Genomic DNA, 18682 nt, shown 5'->3' with positions numbered 1-18682 from the left:
AGGGGGGCCTGACTCTTGGTTTCGCTCCAGTTGTGATCTCAGGGTGGTGGGATGGAGCTGTGTGTCAGGCTCTACGCTCAGCAGGGGTCTGCTTCTCTCTCTCTCTCCCTCTACCCATCACTCTTCCCTCCCCCTAACCCCACTCACCCACTCTTGCAGGCTCTCTCTTAAATAAATAAATAAATCTTAAAAAAAAAAAAGGGGATCCCTGGGTGGCGCAGCAGTTTGGCACCTGCCTTTGGCCCAGGGCGCGATCCTGGAGACCCGGCATCGAATCCCGCGTCGGGCTCCCGGTGCATGGAGCCTGATTCTCCTTCTGCCTATGTCTTTGCCTCTCTCTCTGTGTCTGTGTGACTATCATAAATAAATTTAAAAAAATAAAATAAAAGACACACACACACACACATTCTGCTATAAGTTGTCCTTGGCCTGCCCTTGGAGACATCCTCATCCTCATCCTCATTACTTACATGTAGGTCTCCTCAATTGAGCTGAATTAAAGCTGAATGAAGACAAAGAGGCCTTTGTTTGAGCTTCACATGGCCCATGCCACTGCCTGCTTGCCTCTTTTCCATTAGTCCTTGGAGACCTAGCCTCAGTTAGGAACTTAGAAAGAGCATAAAACAATACCATGGGTTACTGGGAAACCCCAAATAATTGTGATTTCCTGATTTATCCAGACCAAATCCCTATGCCAGAGAAACCACCTGCCAAGACTTGTGTGGAAAGAACAGAAAGGAAGCGAGGAAAATAAGCTGGAGAGGCCAAGAGACCAGGCGAGAAATTAGCAAAGGCAGAGAACAGAAATAGTTCTCAAGAACCAAAGAGGGTAAAACCAAACAAATTTTAGAAAAATATGGAGAAAATAATGGGTTAAATAAATAAGCAAATGGGAGAATGTTATGATTTAGTAATGTATGATTTTATGGGGTATGTGTTTCAGGTGATAGAAGATTTACAAATCATCCTAAATCTACTAGAGAGAAAAAGCATAACTGACCTCTAAGAAGTAAATTAAGTATGATTCTTCTCACTAGCTAATGACCTCTTTTCAGAGACTTATGGTTTGTGGTTGACATGTCCTTGATCATTATCTCTAAATATCTTAAAGAAGAGAGGGAGAAAATCTGGCCAGGAGTACTGTGCTTGTTGACCATCCCCTCTAGTAAACAATGTGCTATGCTGCTCCCTGCGTCCAAGTGGAGACACAAAGGGGTTGATTGATTTCCCTGAAGTGACAAAGCTGGTAAGTGGTGGTGCTAGGCTAGGAAACCAGAGCCTTCTTCTCTGAGGTCAAGCTCAGTGTGTCATGTTAGAAAATTCACATTCAGAAAAAGGAAGCGACAAATGTAGAGAGATCATTTTTGCAAATAAAGTGTTTCTGTCCTAAGTCTTTATCTTCATTGGTCAACTGACACACTCATGAAGAGTTTGTTCTGGTGCCCAGTGTCAGGTTGAGTGCTGAGCGAGAGTCAAGGAGATGTGTGCCATGTCATGTCCAGCCCTAAAATGACTAACAATCTACTGGGGGAAACAATCTGAATCTCTGTGAGAACCTTGTAGGTCTGCTCTGTGCTAAGTTGTTCAGTGGAAACTGGAAGAACAAGAGAAGCTCAAAGAGGAGACTCCAGTGGTGGCAGCTGAAACGATGTCAGTAGGCTTGGGCTTTCGAATCTGCAAGATGCTGGCAGAGTGACCTGTGTGCCCCACAGTGATTTGACAGGAATGCAAAAGCATCCCGGAAGAAATTCCCTGAACAATTAATTGCGTTCCCTGCTTGCATATCTTTCCTTTTGGCTGAAGGAAGCAGCAGCATTCCTCTGCCTCGCTGTGAAAGTCTTGCTGGAATGCTCTACATTCTTTCTAAATTAATCATTTCCATATTAAAGAAAAAGACGTACATGTGACCTTAAGTGGATGGGGCTTCTTCTAGGCTTGAACCCCCTGGGTTGGTCTAAATCAGAGGTTCTTAAATATTTTGGCAGCAGGACCCCTTTATGCTCTCAAAAACAATTGAGGACTCCCAAGAACTTTGTTTATGTGGGTTACATCTTTCAATATTTACCATATTAAAATTAAAGCTGAGAAAAATTGAAAACTTTTGTTCGTTTTAAAATAACAAAAATAAGCCCATTACATATTAGCATAAATAGCATATATTTACGCTAAAATACCCATATTTTCCCTAAACAAAGTAAAATTTCACAAGAGTAACATTGTTTTACTTTTTTTTTTTTTTAGATTTTATTTATGTATTCATGAGAGACATTCAAAGAGAAGCAGAGACTAGGCAGAGGGAGAAGCTCTTGATCCCAGGACTCTATCCTAGGACCTCGGGATCATGACCTGAGCCAAAGGCAGAGGCTTAACCACTGAGCCACCCAGGTGCCCCTGCTTTACATTTTTTTCACACAGCTACTATCTGGCTTAATAAAAGACAGCTGGTCTTTTTTTTTTTTAACCTGCTTCTGTATTGTAATACGATAAGGCTTGGTTGAAGTATATTGAGAAAATCTGGCCTCACACAGATATGAAGTTGGAAAAGAAAGAGTATTTTAATAGTCTTTTCATATGATTATAGATCATCTTCTTTGTAACTATACAAAGAGTGGTTGCAATGTGGAATCTGAACCCCTATCAACTAGTTACATAAAATCCATTGGTTTAGACTACATTTTACATGCATCTTTACCCATATATGATTTTGTAACATCATGTATTTGTTCATCTGGAGGAACTTGGTTCATGAGATCTTCTAAATAATACCTTTTTTAAATCACATGCATTAATATTCCTACTGTTGGTTCCAAAATAATTTGGGAAACTGTTAAGCTTCTGATGAAGGATACAAGTTTTTGAAATTTCTAGTTAGGGAAATAATACAAATATTAATTAATCATAACAACATAAGTCAATTCTGTGCTAAGTTGCTTGGTAGCAGTGGAAGGGTGAGGGACATCTGTAATGGCAGAATTAAAACTTCTGGAAATTTTCTCCTCCATAAAAGCAATGAGAACACTGACAAAATTTGCCAGGATCAACTTTTTCAGAATTCTGAAAATTAACCAAAGACAAATCTGAAGATTTATTCAAGAAAAATAACGGAATCGCAAGGAAAATAGCAAATTTTCTGGTATTTAAACTTTCCCTAGTCCAATCCCTCATCCCCACCTCCATGTAAACCAAGTGTTCACAATCATGGCAGAAGTCAGGGGTCTGGCAGCCACCAGAAGGGGCAGAACAGGGTTGGAGCAGCTCCAAAGCCCCATTCTCAGTGAATTGTTATCCGACCTCTCTGGTGGCTCCCTGAAAAATCATACTCACAAGACTGTCTTTATGTGTTCTGATTCAGAGTTCAACTAGAGTGAACAACCTTTTTCCTGAGACATTTGTCAGGTAAAAATTCAGAGGCAACTGTTTCACATCACAGCTGCCTGAGGCACTGGATCACTGGTGAGACAAACAACGGGCTAACCAAAAAGATTAAGAGGGAAAGATAGGGAATGAGGTGCCCACAGGGGGCATTGAAAAGCTCCAACATGTTTCTGGGAATCTAGTAGGCTATGCACATGTGTGTGGCTTAGCATGTCCAGGGCTGTATGCATGCTCAGGAAAGACTTAAGAAGACAGTAAGCACTCAACTCTAACTGACCTGAAGGCTCTGTGCTAGCAGGAAATGAAAGCTAAGACAGAGTTGTCTACTGCTTGGCTGAGTGTTGAAGGCATGTCCCAACATGTGCACAGAGCCTTTCAACAAAAACTGAGAGACTTACTGGTTCCAGGCATCTAAGGAAATCTCTGTCTAGTCATGAGTCAACTACTAAGCTAACTGAGCAGAGATTTCAGTGACCACAAACAATAAGGAATACTGGTTTTAAAGAATTAGTTCAGAAAAGTCACTAAACAAACACCAACAAGCACTGTGAAAGGGAGAGAATCTGCTTTCCAGAGTCGCCACATTATATGTTTAAAATGTCCAGTTTTTGCAAAACAATTAGAGACATGCAAAGAAAGATTAAAGCATGGCCCATACATGGGGGTTGGGGGCAAGGAAAGTAGTCAGTAGAAACCATCCCTGGAATTGCTAAAGACTTTAAATTAGCTATTTTAAGTGTGTTCACAGAAGTAAAAGAAGCTATGTCTAAAGAACTAAAGGAAAATGTGAGAAGAGTGTCTTAATAAAGACACAGAGGCTATAAATAAGAACTATATAGAAATTTTGAAGTTAAAAAGTATAATAATTGACATGAAAAAATTTACTAGAGGGCTCAAGAGCAGAGGTGAGCAGACAAAGTTGATGAACTTGCAGATGATTGATTGCATCTATCTAGTCTTCAGAATAGAAAGAAAAAAGAATGGAGAAAAGTGGACAGACTCTCAGAGACCTGTGTGTGTGGGATACCAGTGAGCTCACAACATATACATAAAGGGGGTCCCCGAGGGAGAATAAAAAAGCAGAAAGAATATCTGAAGAAAGTGGAAGTCCTTAGTTCAGAGAAGGGACTGCAATGATAACTTGAAAGCTTGGATTTTTTTTAAATTGAGGTATAATTGACATATAGCATTGCATTAGTTTCAGGTATATGACATAAGGATTCAATATTTGTATATGTTGTGAAAGGATCACTGCAATAGATCTAGTTAACATCACTCACTAATGTTGTAGTGAGTTACAAATTTCTTTTTCTTATAATGAGAACTTTTAAGATCTACTCCCTTAGCAACCTTCAAATACATGATACAACATTAGTAACTATGGTCACCATGCTGTACATTACATCCCAGACTTACTTATTTTATAACTGGAAGTTTGTACCTTTTTTAAAAGTTTGGATTTTTATCACTAGCACCAGATACTGTAAGTTTTCCTTGAAGTGGCAGGCCTACTTTGCTTATTTCCAAGACAATATTCACCAAATATCCAAGGTTGGATGATCATCGTTTGTCCATTGTTCTTTCAAGTAAAAAAATTGTACTTCATGAAAAAGTGGCTAGTTCAGCTTGTAACTTAAACAATAATATATATGCTTTCTCTCAAGACGACTATCATCTCAAGGAAATCCACCAGAGATGGATGGGCATATTTCCCATTTCCCATTTCCTTACAAGGCAGTAAAAGTGCTTCATCAAGATTTAATGAAATTAGCAGTTTTTACTGATGCATCAGAAACATTATCAAGTAAAATGTTTTGATTTTTAACTATGGCTGCATAACAGTGAACAATTCTATGACAACTAGTATAATTTGGGACCACTGCCTAGATTCATGCTAAGCCACCAACAGTTTTACCATCCATTGCTTTTTATCATCACTACATATGTCAACACAGTGAAAAAGACAAATAATGTTTCAGTACTTCTGTGATAATAGTTTTGATTTTGCAGATCCTCCGAAAGGTCATTAGGCACCCTAGGGTTCCCTGGACCACACTTTGAAAACCACTAATTAAAGCTATTCACCAAGGGAAGCTTTAAAATGCTCTCAGAAATTCTCTCACAACAAAACACCTGGCAGAGAAGTGCCCTTGCACTCTGGAAAATGGGCAACAGAATGCAGGGCTGACACGTTGCTCAGTATAATCATTTAGGTGCTGTCTTAGGCAGATGACTTCATCTCTTTGGGCCTCAGTTTCCTGATTTACAAAGAGGAAGAAGACCTATGTCTGGGTCCCACCCCCTAAAGATTCTCATTTAATGCTCGGTACATGGGTCTACACGATGTAATTTGGGGCTGGAGAAGGCTCGATCAATCAATACAGGAGTGGGAGGGGGGTGCTAACCTTAGATTTTCTAGAGATCTTGCACAAAAGATCATAGGATGGTTTTGTGCTTTGGGAACAAGGATTATAAATGCGAGTGAGAACTAGAACAGGGCAAATAAGAATATGAAAATAGGGGGTTGAGGAATAGAATGTAACAGGTGCAAAAAGAAGACAAGGAATCAATTTTTTTCTCTAGCTACCAGCAAAACAGACCTATCAGACCTGGTATTCTTTGAAATCCCTACAACCCCCCCAAAAATTAAAATAAAATAAATTAAAAATAAATTAAAAAAATAAATAAATGAAATCCCTACAACCCCCACCATTACTGCCCCCTCGGGGTGTTGGATTTGCACATTCATTCCTTCATACATCTATTCACTCACCATTCCACTGACAAATAAAATAGAATGACTTACTCCCGTGCAGACTGAAAAGTGGATTTCCCCGGCTCAGGTTGCTTCTCTTCTCCCTTTTGTCTCCTGGAGGTCATTCCCCTGCTCCCCAGAAAACTCTCCCAACCAAGATTAAAATTGCTGAAACAAACCCTGCAATCTGACCAGACACCCTGAGGACAGTGTTCGTGAGAGACAAAGCTCAAGCGATTGGCTGGAGGTAAGACAGGAAATCCTCCCTGGGTTTCAGGTATTGTTCTATTTTACTATGCTCTCCACTTTCCAGTGGAGGGAAACAAGACCTGGGAACAAAATGTCTGCAGTTGTCTTCCCTGGGGCAGCCAGGAATTCGGGTGGGGGGGTGGGGGGGTGGGAGGCCTCTGAAGCCCCCCTCCCATTACCTCCCCACCCTGCAGATTTTCTGAGCCTTGCCTGCAGCAGAGGGGAGGGAGAGCACAAGGCTCAATAAATACTTACATGATGACATCCATGTCCTTGCCCCCGTCACAGCACCAGGTGAAGGTCAAAGTATTTTCTTACACTAAGTGTCCATATCTTGTTACTTGCCTAACTGCTACTATCAGTTTGATTGATTGAATTATTCAGGATAACTAAAGGAATAAGAAAGGCTTGGGTTTTTTCGTGCCCCAAAGCTATGTTTGTTGAAGAAATGGGAGAATTCTAATTCTAGGAACACACGGAACTTCTTGATCATACTTTCTACGAGCTAGATACACCTCAGAACTGATGAGGAGTTTCTGCATACATTTACCTGTTCACTCATTTCTCCGATGCATTTATTGAACCACAAGTCTGAAGACTGAAAGGGGACTTGGAGCTGTGCCGCCCCTGGATCCCCGGTTCCCAGGACCACTGGCTTCCTGCTATATTTGATTACAGGGCAGCAGGAGATTGGAGAGGGGGAGGATGGGAAAAGTCACCCTCGGGTGGTCTTTCTTTCTTTCTTTCTTTCTTTCTTTCTTTCTTTCTTTCTTTCAAGATTTTATTGATTTTTTTGACAGAGAGAGAGAGAGAGAGCACAAGCAGGAGAAGCAGCAGGCAGAGGGAGAGGGAGAAGCAGTCTTCCTGCTGAGCAGAGAGCCCCACCCAGGGCTCTATCCCATGACCCTGGGATCATGACCTGAGCCAAAGGTAGACGCTTAACCAACTGAGCCACCCAGGCTCCCCTCAGGTAGTATTTCTAAAAGGACATCCCTTCTGTCCTCTTCAGTAGCTCCAGGTCTCACAGGACGGGCCCACCAGGGTTCCAGCTTCTGTCCTGTGACCCAGAACTAGTAGTCCCGCCACCTCCCTTTGACTGAGCAGCCTAGGGAATGATGGCTTCCTGCTGATGCTCATCTCTGGGTGACCTGGTGGCTCAATCACCCACACAATCCCACACTGAATGCTTGAAAATAGTTTTTGTCTTCCTGGTTAGACCCTGACTGATAGAGGGTGATTTAGTTCACTGACTCAGTTGGAACTGAGACCCGAGATGTGACTATCTTAAGTAACACAGTTAAGAAATTATAAGAAATGTCTACCATGCATAAGGCACCGTGTTAGGCTCTATGTAGAAGATAAAAATGGTAAATTCCTTGGCTCTTCCTAAGAGCTTCTCATCTAATAAGAGAAATGAGGCATCTATACCAGCGACTACAATACAGGACAGTACGTGCCAAGGGCTATCAAAAACATGCCTAACTATGGAGAGCCAGGTCAGGGGACACAAGATAATGAGAGAAGGTTTCCTGAGTATACAGGAAACAGGACATACACAGGAGGATTTTGGCGGGAAAGTTGGTATATGCCTGGGGTTGGGGAGGGAGCTGATCATTCCAGGCACAAGGAACAGCCTCAAGGTGAGATCCTAGGGGAGTGGTGGGCTAAAAGCTAGGGCCACTGCAGTATTCATTATTTAAACAGAACAGTTTTGAGAATGAAAAGGGACACTATTAATACACCAATACTGCAGGCAGAAACCAGGGCCATGCCAGGGAAATAGAGACTGACTCAGATAAATCAGGAGATGTGGTCACCCACCAGGGCTTGGGCAGGGCCCAGACTGTGGGGGATTTTCCACCTGAGACTGGGGAGTTTGGACCTCAGGCTCCAACTGGGAATCCCTGGGAATCAGATCAAAGCAGCCATTTAGAGGGGAACAGAAACCATACTGTAAGATGCTCAGCACACGCTCACAGTGTGCCAGGGGGAGGATGGAGGGCTCCTGCTCTCCAGACCTGACATGGGCTGTGGTCCCTGCTGGAGCAGAAACACCTCATTCTCCCATATGTCCTATTGGACCTACCACAATACATGCCCAGCCAGTGTGTGGGACTTGAGAAAGGGGAGAGAAATCAATGGTATATTGATGGTCTCCTTCCCCAGGGGAGCTCCAATTTTGCGGAGAGATGAGACTTTCAGGTGTTACACAGGGGGCAAAATGCAATTTGCAAACCCTAGTGTCACTGAATCCCAAAAGGCCCAATTAAGGCAAGGGAGCATTTCTGGTGCTAGGAGGGGAGAGGTCAGGGTGGCCTGGATCTTCAGACAACATGCCAGGAGCGTGGAACTTGAGCGTAGTGGAAAGGATTAAATTTTGGCTCCGGGTTTGGGGGGGGGGGAAGTGGCAAGGGCATTCGTGGCAGATGTACCAGAGCTGAAATGAGCAGGTCATGTGGAAGGGACAGTAAAGAAATGAGCTGGTGGGGAAAGGGCTCTAAAGACAGAAGCTGTGAGCTGAAAGGCACAGAGTCCTGCTCAGGAGAACAAGGCACATGTGAACTGCAGTGGAAATTCTACTTTTCCTCTTCACCCGAGTGCAATTCTGAGCAGACGGGAGAGGCAGATGGCAAAGCCAGTATGGCACAGCAGTTAATGGACAGACTTTGCAGCAAGACTGCCTGGGTTCACACACTGCCCATTCACTGTGTGATGTTGACAAGCTACTAAAGTACTGTGACTGTACCTACAGCAGGGGATGACCTGAGGACTATAGGAGGTAATTCCTAGAAGTGCTTAAAGCAGGGCCCAGCACACAGAAAGCACTAAATCAGTAGTTCTCAGCCCAGGCTGAATGTTAGAATCACTAGGGGTGCTTTTCAAAAATAGCAGGGCCAGAGGATTTTTAGGGCAGTGAACAACTCCGTATGAGACTATAATGGTGAATACATGTCATTATGCATTGATCCAAAAGCATAGACTGTGCAACACCAAGAGTGAACCTCAATGTAAACCACAGATTCTGGGTGATAATGACAGCTCCACATAGGCTCACTGATGGTAACTCTACCACTCTGGTGGGGGATGGAGATGGTGGGGGAGGCTGTGTGTGGGGTGAGTCAAGGACGGGTATGGAAACTGTACTTTCTGTTCATCTTTGCAGTGGACCTAAAAGTACTCTAAAGAATGAAGTATTTAAAAGGAGGGGTGGGAATACCAGTGTCAAGACCCCTCCCCCCCAAAAGCAATTAAGCAGCATCTCAAGGGTGAGGAGCTTCACCATGCATATTTTTGCAGCTTCCCAGGTGATTCTAAAGGGGAACCAGAGCTCAGAAGCACTGAGCTAAATGAATGCTAGCTCCTGTGTGGCCCTGAAGGAGGTAGAGGAATTGGTAAGTTGATGGGAGAGGAGGGATCTTTGCTTAGGCATGTATCAGGAGTGATTTCTTGGCTCTATTTTGACACAAAAGTGCTAAGCTTTTGACAGCTTTCTGAGCCTCTGGGAGCAATGTAGGCTGACCAGATATTCTTTAAATAGGAAACAAGCAAACTGACTTCAGAAAGGAGAAAAAGAAAAACCTCCAGCATTACTACCATCAGGCTTAGTAAACAGACAACTGAACCCTCTTTTTTTTAAAAAAATTATTTATTTACTTGAGAGAGAGGGAGAGCCCAAGTGGTGGGGGGAGGCACAGAAGCAGACTCCCCACTGAGCAGGGAGCCCAACACAGGGCTTGATCCCAGGACCCCAAGATCATGACCTGACCCGAAGGCAGACACTTTAGCAACTGAGCCACCCAGGCGCCCTAACAGCTGGACCTTCTTATCAAATGAAAACCCAAGGGTAGTTAGAAACGGTCCCTACATTCCACCCAAGCTAGCAGAATGCCCAGAGTGTGTCCAGAAATCTCAAGGCACATTGTGACAACAGAAGAACTCCTATATTAAATTATAAATCTGTCCATGAAAGACATGGCATCTTGAGAACAGGCCAAAAACAGCACACCACTAGACACTGGAAGACCCAGAGTTCTTTTATAAAAGCCAGTTAGCTTATAAAGACCAGTACTGCTAACTCGTCAAAAACCCAACTGACCGCAATCCAGGCCTGCTTCTTGTCTCAAAAAAAATTGTGATTCCGTTCTACTAATCATTCATGGGGCACAGCTCAGAGTCCCATTTTTCACTTCCCCTCGGCATCCAATCCAGCAGGAACTCCTGGCAGATGGATACAGAACCTGGTGGCTCCTCGCCATGCTCCAGGTCCACCCTGGATTGGGCCATTTCCTCTCTTGTCTGGATAATGGCTTTGCTGCTTGTGGGTCTTCCCCACTCTGCTCTATCTCCTCTGTAGCTGCAATGACCTTGCATGCTCCCACTTCCAGCTTCCTTCTGCCCCTGCTGGTCCTTCTGGAGAGAACATTCTGCCCCAGGATAATCCCAGCCCTCTCCTGCTCTCACCCTTCACACCCCTGCTCCTAGCACCTCAGCAGAGACCCCTTCTTCCCAAGACTCCTTCCCTTCCCCACCTCCTTTTCTGTTTGTCACCTGACACTACTGGTTTTGCTGGTGTAACTCCTTCTTTACCCCCGCCCCATGAGATCAGGACTTCACTGTGCTCCCTACTGGGTCCCCAGGGTCTTGAATGGTTCTAGTGTACCATAGGCCCTCCATTAATCCTTATTTTTTGAAGGCAAGCCTCATGATCACTTCGTTTTGAGTTATAATCCAGCACACATGTTAGTAGATTTTGTTTTAGAAGACGGCTGATAGAGAGTAATGCAGTGAGAGTAATATAATAGGACACGAGTCCTAGGAGACAGACTTTTTCACTTCAAATAGTGGCTGTGTTCCTAACCAGTTGTTAAGAACTTTGAAGAGTCCCATGATCTTTCTGGGCCTTGGGTGATCTATAAAGTAAAAAACCAATTGGGTTGGATTAATTAAATCAGCCATTCTTAGGTGTAGGACCTGAGCATCAGTATTTTTTAGAGTTCTTCGTGTGTCACAGAGAGCCAGGTGTGGGATAATCCTTAGAGCTGGGCTTCTCATGTGTCATTGTGCACAGGAATCTCCTGGGATCTTGTTAGAATGCAGAATCCAACTGGCAGGGGAAGGGGTCAGGACTTGGGCATTCTAGAGAGCTCCAGGGGCTATGGTGGCGGCTGCTGCTATGGCTCTGAAATCACCTTTGAGCCGCAAGTTCTTAGAGTTGCTTCCAGCTCCAGGACTCCAATGTTTCTAAAAAGTGAAAGTCCCTTTATTAAATTCTCAAAAAAATATCAGCTGTCACTTGACTCACTGCTCAATTTGAGCTGAGTTCCCAGTAATTGCTTGACAAGCTGCCCCCACATCCAGCTCTGTGGGTGTTGGAGCTAGTTTTGCTTTTTAAAAAAAAAACCAACCCCTCCACCCAGGCACAAAACCAGACCCGAGAACTTCTCTCTCAAAATCAGTCTGAGAGTCTGCGGTCAGGGAAGAAACTGTCACAATTCAATTGCTTCTCTTTGTGTCCTGCCCTGCCAGAGCCTCAGTGCATGTTATGTCCCTCTCTTTCATTCCTCTGGGCCATCTCACTGTGCCTCTGCCTTGATCCCATATTCTGGGACCCTGTGGCTGAGTAGGTGTGTGGCCCCAGGCAGCCACAGGAAAGCAGGGAGCCACATGGCACCTGAGAGGAGCATCTCATATTGCAGGAAGGCTGGCCTGGGCTGGAGAGCAGGAAAAACCCCTGCCTTGCTGGCCTGGCAACCCAGTGAATGGGAAATGATAAGAACAGAGAAGGGGCAGCAGCATAATGACCAGAAGAGCAGACTCCCGGGAGCTCAAATGGCCACAGGAGCTACTGACACAGTGGTCTGCTCCTATAGCTCCTGCCAAGGGCCTTTTATAATTACTTCCTATCTTCACAATCCCCTTAGACCGCACAGCCTCTAAAGTAATAGTTGGCTGACCACCAAGAAGCCATAGTAATTTAAATCAGGCCCCCCCATTCATATGGCTGCTCATGGAATGGTTCTGCAGGGGAGGAAAAAGTTTCCTCAACTATTCAGAGTCCCTGAACAGATCTGAAAATTAAACTGATGAAGACAGATTAGCAGGAGGAAAGCATACACATTTTATTGAATTTTTACAAGGGAGTCTTCACGAGAGAGTGAAGACCCAAAGAAGTGACAAGAGCAGAGTTGTTTGATACATTTTAGACAAAGAAACAAGAAGTTTGTGAAAAATTGGTAAGACAGAGGGATTTGGGCTAAAGGTAGCAAATGGTAAAGAAGTAACTAGGAAGGTAAGAATGAGTTTGACAAGGTTGTTTGTACAGATTTCCTGGCCCCAAATTGCCTGTCTCTGGTGATAAAGATGTCTCCCCTCCCCCTGGCACAGGAAATGTACCTGTCTCAGACGAGTTTTAAGACCTGTTGCAGGGAAGCAGGGAGAGGATGGTTGTGGGGGAGGGAGCACTCAGACCCTCCTCCTTCTGCCGTTTTTAATAATTCCTCAGCTTAAGTTATTTAATATGCCAAGGTGCCATATTTTGAGGTAATGTATCCTGAACCCCGTCAGCATTCCCCCCTCTCTTGGCAAAACTGTGGTGAATACAGCAAAAGCACTGAATGCATTATATAATTTATCTCATAGATCTTTACTGAATGTGTGATGATAACCAGGCACTGGGCAGGCTCTGGGGTACAGCAAGGAACACTGGACATATTTCTGCTCCCATGGAATTTACAATCCACTTGAGGGATCCTCACAATAAACACAAATACAAATAAATATGCATCATGACTGGAAACAATGCAAGTGTCCATCAACAGGTGAATGGAATAACAAATTCCGGTTGAGCCAAACAATGAAACACTGAAACACAGTTGAATGATAAAAAAGAATGAACTATTGACACAGCAAAGGACACAGATGATTCTCAAGATAATCATGAAGAGTGAAAGAAGCCAGGTACAGAAGAGTACACGCCCTATGATCTCATTTATATAAAATTCGAGAAAAGACAACTAGCCTCCAGTGATAGAAGGCAGATGGGTTGCTGTGTAAGGATGAATGGCCGAGACAGGCTGCAAAGGGACACCGAGAAATCGTTTGCGGGTGACAGACATGTTCATCTTGATGGTGGCGATGGCTTCATGGGTGTGTGCACATATCAGAGCTTACCAGATTGAACGCTTTAAATGAGCAGTTCGTTGTGTGTCAACTACACCCACACAAAGCTGTTAAGTATATGTATACACACACACACACACACACACACACATTATGTCATGTGCTATGTGAAAAATAAAGCAAGATAAGAAACGTAGGACGTGCTGGGGCAGGTAGAGCTATTGGTGACTGGTCAGAGAAGCTCTAGGTGATCAGGTGAGCTGCAGCAGATGCAAGAACTAGCCATGGGGCTACGTGGGGAGAGAACATTCTGGGTAGAAGGAAGAGCAAGTGCAAAGGCCCTGTGGGAGCAAGCCACTAGACCTCATTAACATCTTTGAGTTCCGAAGTGGCTCAGAACTTAGTTACTAAAAGTACAGGGAGGAGGGGAATGGAGTCAGAGGTAGGAGAAGCTCCCAGGCGTGATGGGGCAAAGATGGAGGTAAATTTCATGGGGGACTCTTGGCTGAGAGGCAGAAAATAAGGCTGTGCTGGCCAGGACAAGGACACATGTTCCCAAACCAAATTGTGTTCTTAGTCCTGCACTCCCCTGCCTACCCACTGCCCAACACCCCTTTCTTCAGAGTTGGAGCAAAGCCCATCCTGGGACTCATGGGGCCTGAGTTGGTTCCAGCTCTTCCCCCAAGTCGCTGTCTGTCCTTGTCAAGTAGCATCTTTATGACGTTCACCTTTAAAACGGGAGTCAGTCAAGTGATCACTAGCACTAATGCTGTGATTTCTACATCAGTGAGGCTCCCCATCTTGTCAATCATCAGAAGTGTTGGAACAAGATTCTGTGATTACGAATTAAGAATGAACCCCAGTTGGCCCCGAACTTCCCTAATGTTACCGGTCTGCTCTAAGTCCCCAGAAAGTGTTGATGGAGTGGCATTTACAAAGACATTTAGCACGCATCCAATTTCCAGGGATTACTGCACTCCTCTCTGTCCCAACATTTGGGAGGGGCTCCTGACTCAGTCTGTCACCTGCTCCCAAACTAGCATCGATTTGCCCTGAGAGCCAGCACCGCAGTGGGAGCAAATGCTCAGGAAAAGATGAGTGTCCCACAGTGTGGCTCCCATAACCATTCACTCCTCTGACACACTTACCTAACCAAAGTCAAAACCAGAGTGTGAGGACAGGCGGGGGATTCTCGGCACAGACCCGTCACCCTGGGGACTAAATGGGAGTTTCTCGTCAGACCCTCAGGACTCATTCACGAAATGCTCGAGGCATGCTCTGAGGAATGCCCACGATGCTGAAATCATTCAGGAAGAACGCCCGCCTGGGCTCTGTGCTGGGAACACAGAGGCCTTCGGGGTGCAGAAAGTTCCGCCAGTCATCCTTAAGACTTGTTACACCTACTTAAGCTCACAGGAACACGAAGTTCACAAAATGCTTTCCAACCTCAGATGAAATGCCTTTTCTGTCTTAGCCAAGACATAGCAGGATTCAGTCATCTTTATTTCTACCCAACGGTCCCTTGATGAAACACATTAATTACATCTCATCCTCCAAAGGGAAATAGCCAAGGGAAAATACTGCCAAGCTCTGCTACCCGTCTTACCTCCAAGTTGCCCTATTTTTAATCAGGTCAAAAATGATAGTTCAGTGTGGGGGCATGTTCATTTGCATAAAATATTATTTGCAGAGAATTCTAAATCGCCCATCCTGATTTAATCCCCATACCAATCCCATAAAGCAGTACTATCATTATCCCCATTTTGCAGATGAGAAAACTGAGTCTTAGGCTAAGTAACTTGCTGAAGATGATACAGTATATAAGATCTGGGATTTACATCCAGACAACCTGGCTTCAGATCGTTGCTCTAAATGGTGGAAATAAAGGAAAACCTCCTTTCTTTTGTAAGTAACATTGATGGTGACAATTCTGCTGTTAGTGGGATGTGTGGCTTGAAGTGTTTCTTGCAGGGATCGAGATGTTTGAAACTAATTCTCCAATACTCATTTGCCCAGACTCATTTTTGACCAACGACTCATGTTTTTTAGGTATTTGACAAGGAGTCTGGGTTTCCCTGGGTGATCATGTCCAGAAAGAGGGTGACGGCCTCCAGAAACCAAAGTGTCTGGCTCAGACAACAAGAACTTATAAACAGCTCTTTGTGACAAACCAGAATGGCTTCGAGAATATAACAGTATCCCGGTGCTCCTGGCATCTGTCCACCCAGATGTGAGGAATAACTAAAAAGTCTAAGACATCACTACAGTCACAGATTTGACCATCTAAAAACCTTCCAAACAGGGTTTCAAGTACAAGCATATATGAGAAAAGCAGCTTCAACTTGTGGCTGGGTTCCAGCTCACCTGTTAAATGTCCACTTCTTTCCTGGTTTTGAAAATTCTCCAGGGACTCTAATGCTTTTCAAAACTATTCAGATAAAATTATCCTGGCTCTAAGTACAACTGCTGTCAGCTAGGGCAGAGTAATTCTTTCAGAGTAATTCTGGGACCACATTGCTTTCAGGGAGTGGTCGAGAAAAGGGCATCAATTATTAACTAATAACTGATACTTGTTGCATGCTTAATGCACACTTTGTTGACCATTTTGAATGAAAAATCTCATTTAAATGATCACAAAAGATCACTTTATGAAGACACCAAAGCACAGAGAAGTTAATGGACTTGCTCAAGGCCACACAGCTAGCAAGGGGCAGAGCATGGCGACAGTGAAAATGAGGACGTTGAGGCAGGACCTGGAGAATTTTGTCATCATTTACAAACACATGAGTCTGTGGGGATAAGAGATGACAGAAATCCCACTCCCTGCCCCTAGGAGCTGACCTTCCAACAAAGAAGAGGGGGACATCAGTGAAGCAGAAGTCACTAACTTCGTGCAGTCAATATCGACTGAGCCCTGAACGAAAAGTCCAGGCTTCACAGAGCTTTCGATCCAGTCAGGAGACAGACAGAAGCCAAGTAAAGGATAATGTGCAGGGGGCACCTGGGGGGCTCAGTGGGTTAAGCATCTGCCTTCAGCTCAGGTCATGATCCTGGGGTCCTGGGATAGAGCCCCTGCGTCAGGCTCCCTGCTCAGTGGAGAGTCTGCTTCTCCCTCTCCCTCTTCCCCTCTCCCCTGCTCATGCGCTCTCTCTCTCTCTCTCTCATATAAATGAATAAAATCTTAAAAAAAAAAATGAATACTCAATTTTTGTCCAGGTTCCTGGAACATGGCTCCTGAAACCATTGGAATCTCTGGAGTGATGTCTTTTGTGTGGTGATGGGATGACTGGTGCCTGGAAACCCCTAGGCAAGCTTCAGGAGGGGGCCTGGTCCCAGAAGGACCAAGGCACCATTACAAGGTTGGAACTTCAGCCCCAGGCCCAGACCTCCGGGGAGGGAGAGGGGCTAGAGATGGTTAATCACCATTGGCCAAAAATTCTATCATTTCGTGCCTACATAATGGAAGCTCCAGAGAAATCCCTAAAGGACTGGGTTGAGAAAGGGCCCAGGTTGGTGACTATATCAAGGTTCCGGGAGAGGGGCAAACCTGGAGAGGTCACGAAGTGCTGCAGCCCTGACCCCACGCCTCGCCCTATGTATTGCTTCTGTTTGGCTGTTCCTGAATTGTGCCCTTTATAACAAAAGGATTATGGTAAGTAAAGTGTTTTCCCCGAGTCCTGAGTTGTTCTGGCCAATTACACAACCTGAAGGAGGGAGAGGAGATTGTGGGAATCCCCCGACTTTGTAGCCAGTCAGACAGAAGTGACCAGGGACCCAATACTTGCAACTAATGATGTCTGAAGCAGGACGAGGGGGTGATCTTGAGGGAGGGAGATCTTAAACCTGTGGAGTCTGATGCTACCTCTGAATATCTGGTTGTCAGAACTGAACTGAATTGTAGAACAGCCAGCTGGTGTCAGAATTGGTTGGTATCAGGAAGAAAAAAGATGACTCATTCTGCTAATTGTCTTCTTCTGTGTCTGCTTCCTCCGCTGGACTGTGAGATCACAGAAGTCAGGGGTGAGACATTTTCTTAGCCCTCTGCATGCTCCTATTTAGGGCTGATGAGAACCTACCAAGTGTGCTTGATGTTTGCAGAATAAATGAATGGATTAGGAATGGAAAGAATTGTCCTATAGGCAAAAAGGAACCTTAGAAAGTTGTTTTCCAGCAGGATGAAGAGGCTTAAGTAGGTGATTTAAAAGATTAATTAGGTACGTGTTAGATGGAGAGAAGGTGTAGTAGATCACACACTTTGCCACAATTTCCTCCCGTGCATTTACGCGCGCCCTATTGCAATGTGACTTTGCCACTCCACTCTTAAAGAAGTGGCTTCTACTTTTGTGCTGCTTAAATCTGGTCCAGTGACTTGCTCCCACCAGGGGAATGTATTGGAATTGGTATTACGGTGGCAACCAAAAGGCCTGCAGATCCATTCCCCTGGAATGCTGCTCTGAGACCACAGCATGGGGAAGCCAGTTCTAGCCTCCTGGAGGAGGATAGGAGCCCATGTGGAAGAGAGCTGAGGTGGCCCAGACAACAACCAGCATCAACTCCCAGACCTGTTGGTGACGCCGTCTTGGACCTTCCAGCCCAACCAATCCTCAAACTCAAGTGGCCAGAGGGAGCATTGAGTGAGCCAGGCCAAGCCAGCAGAGGAACCACAGCCACCCCCACAGAACCATGAGAAATAATAAAACACTACCATTTCAAGGAACTCTGTTTTGTGGTGGTTTATTACATAGCTTCTCAGCCTCAACACTACTGACATTTTAGACTAGATAGTTCTTTGTTGTAGGGCGTTGCCCCGGGCAATGTCCAATGTCTAGCAGCACCCTTAGCCTCTCCTCACTGGATGCCAGGAGCATCCCCTCCCAGCCGCGACAATCAAAAATATTTCCAGGCATTGTCAAATGTTCCCTGGGGGCCAAAACACAAGTGACCCAGGAAATCTTCATATTGATCTTTCCTTCACAATCTTAAGTAATCAATATCCAGTTTGAGGCATAACTGGAAAAATGTTCCTTGCCCCTTGACTCATAGATGCCTCTCAGGTGGCCCAGGTGAATCCAGCTGGTATTTTGGGACCAGTACTACATTATCAGAGAAGTCAGTCACCCCTAAGTCAAGATAGGCAAATGGTAGCACTTTTTTTCCCTAAAATGTTCAGATATATCATGTTTT

General features: G+C 44.6%; 1 protein-coding gene and 1 long non-coding RNA gene across 7 annotated transcripts in view; one reads left to right on the top strand and one right to left on the bottom strand.

The window, feature by feature from the left end:
* LOC140631114 (uncharacterized) overlaps positions 1 to 16692 on the top strand; it is a 33582-nt gene extending 16890 nt beyond the window's left edge. The window contains exons 3-4 of the long non-coding RNA XR_012028775.1: positions 6251 to 6377; positions 15548 to 16692. This is a non-coding gene — a long non-coding RNA (uncharacterized lncRNA). The remainder of the gene's footprint in view (positions 1 to 6250; positions 6378 to 15547) is intronic.
* ALPK2 (alpha kinase 2) overlaps positions 1 to 18682 on the bottom strand; it is a 115657-nt gene that overhangs the window by 73706 nt on the left and 23269 nt on the right. The window contains exon 1 of one of the 6 annotated variants that reach the window (XM_072822357.1): positions 6182 to 6313. The exons of the other annotated variants lie outside the window; for them this stretch is intronic. Within the exon in view, the coding sequence (XP_072678458.1) occupies positions 6182 to 6255 (74 nt within the window). The 5' untranslated portion in view covers positions 6256 to 6313. Of the gene's footprint in view, positions 1 to 6181; positions 6314 to 18682 lie in introns of those variants that run through there. 6 annotated transcript variants of the gene reach the window in all.

This window comes from Canis lupus, chromosome 1, assembly GCF_048164855.1.
Source record: "Canis lupus baileyi chromosome 1, mCanLup2.hap1, whole genome shotgun sequence".
Lineage (NCBI taxonomy): Eukaryota > Metazoa > Chordata > Mammalia > Carnivora > Canidae > Canis > Canis lupus.
Note: the sequence above shows the minus strand (reverse complement) of the source record. Positions and strands in the feature narration are given on the sequence as shown.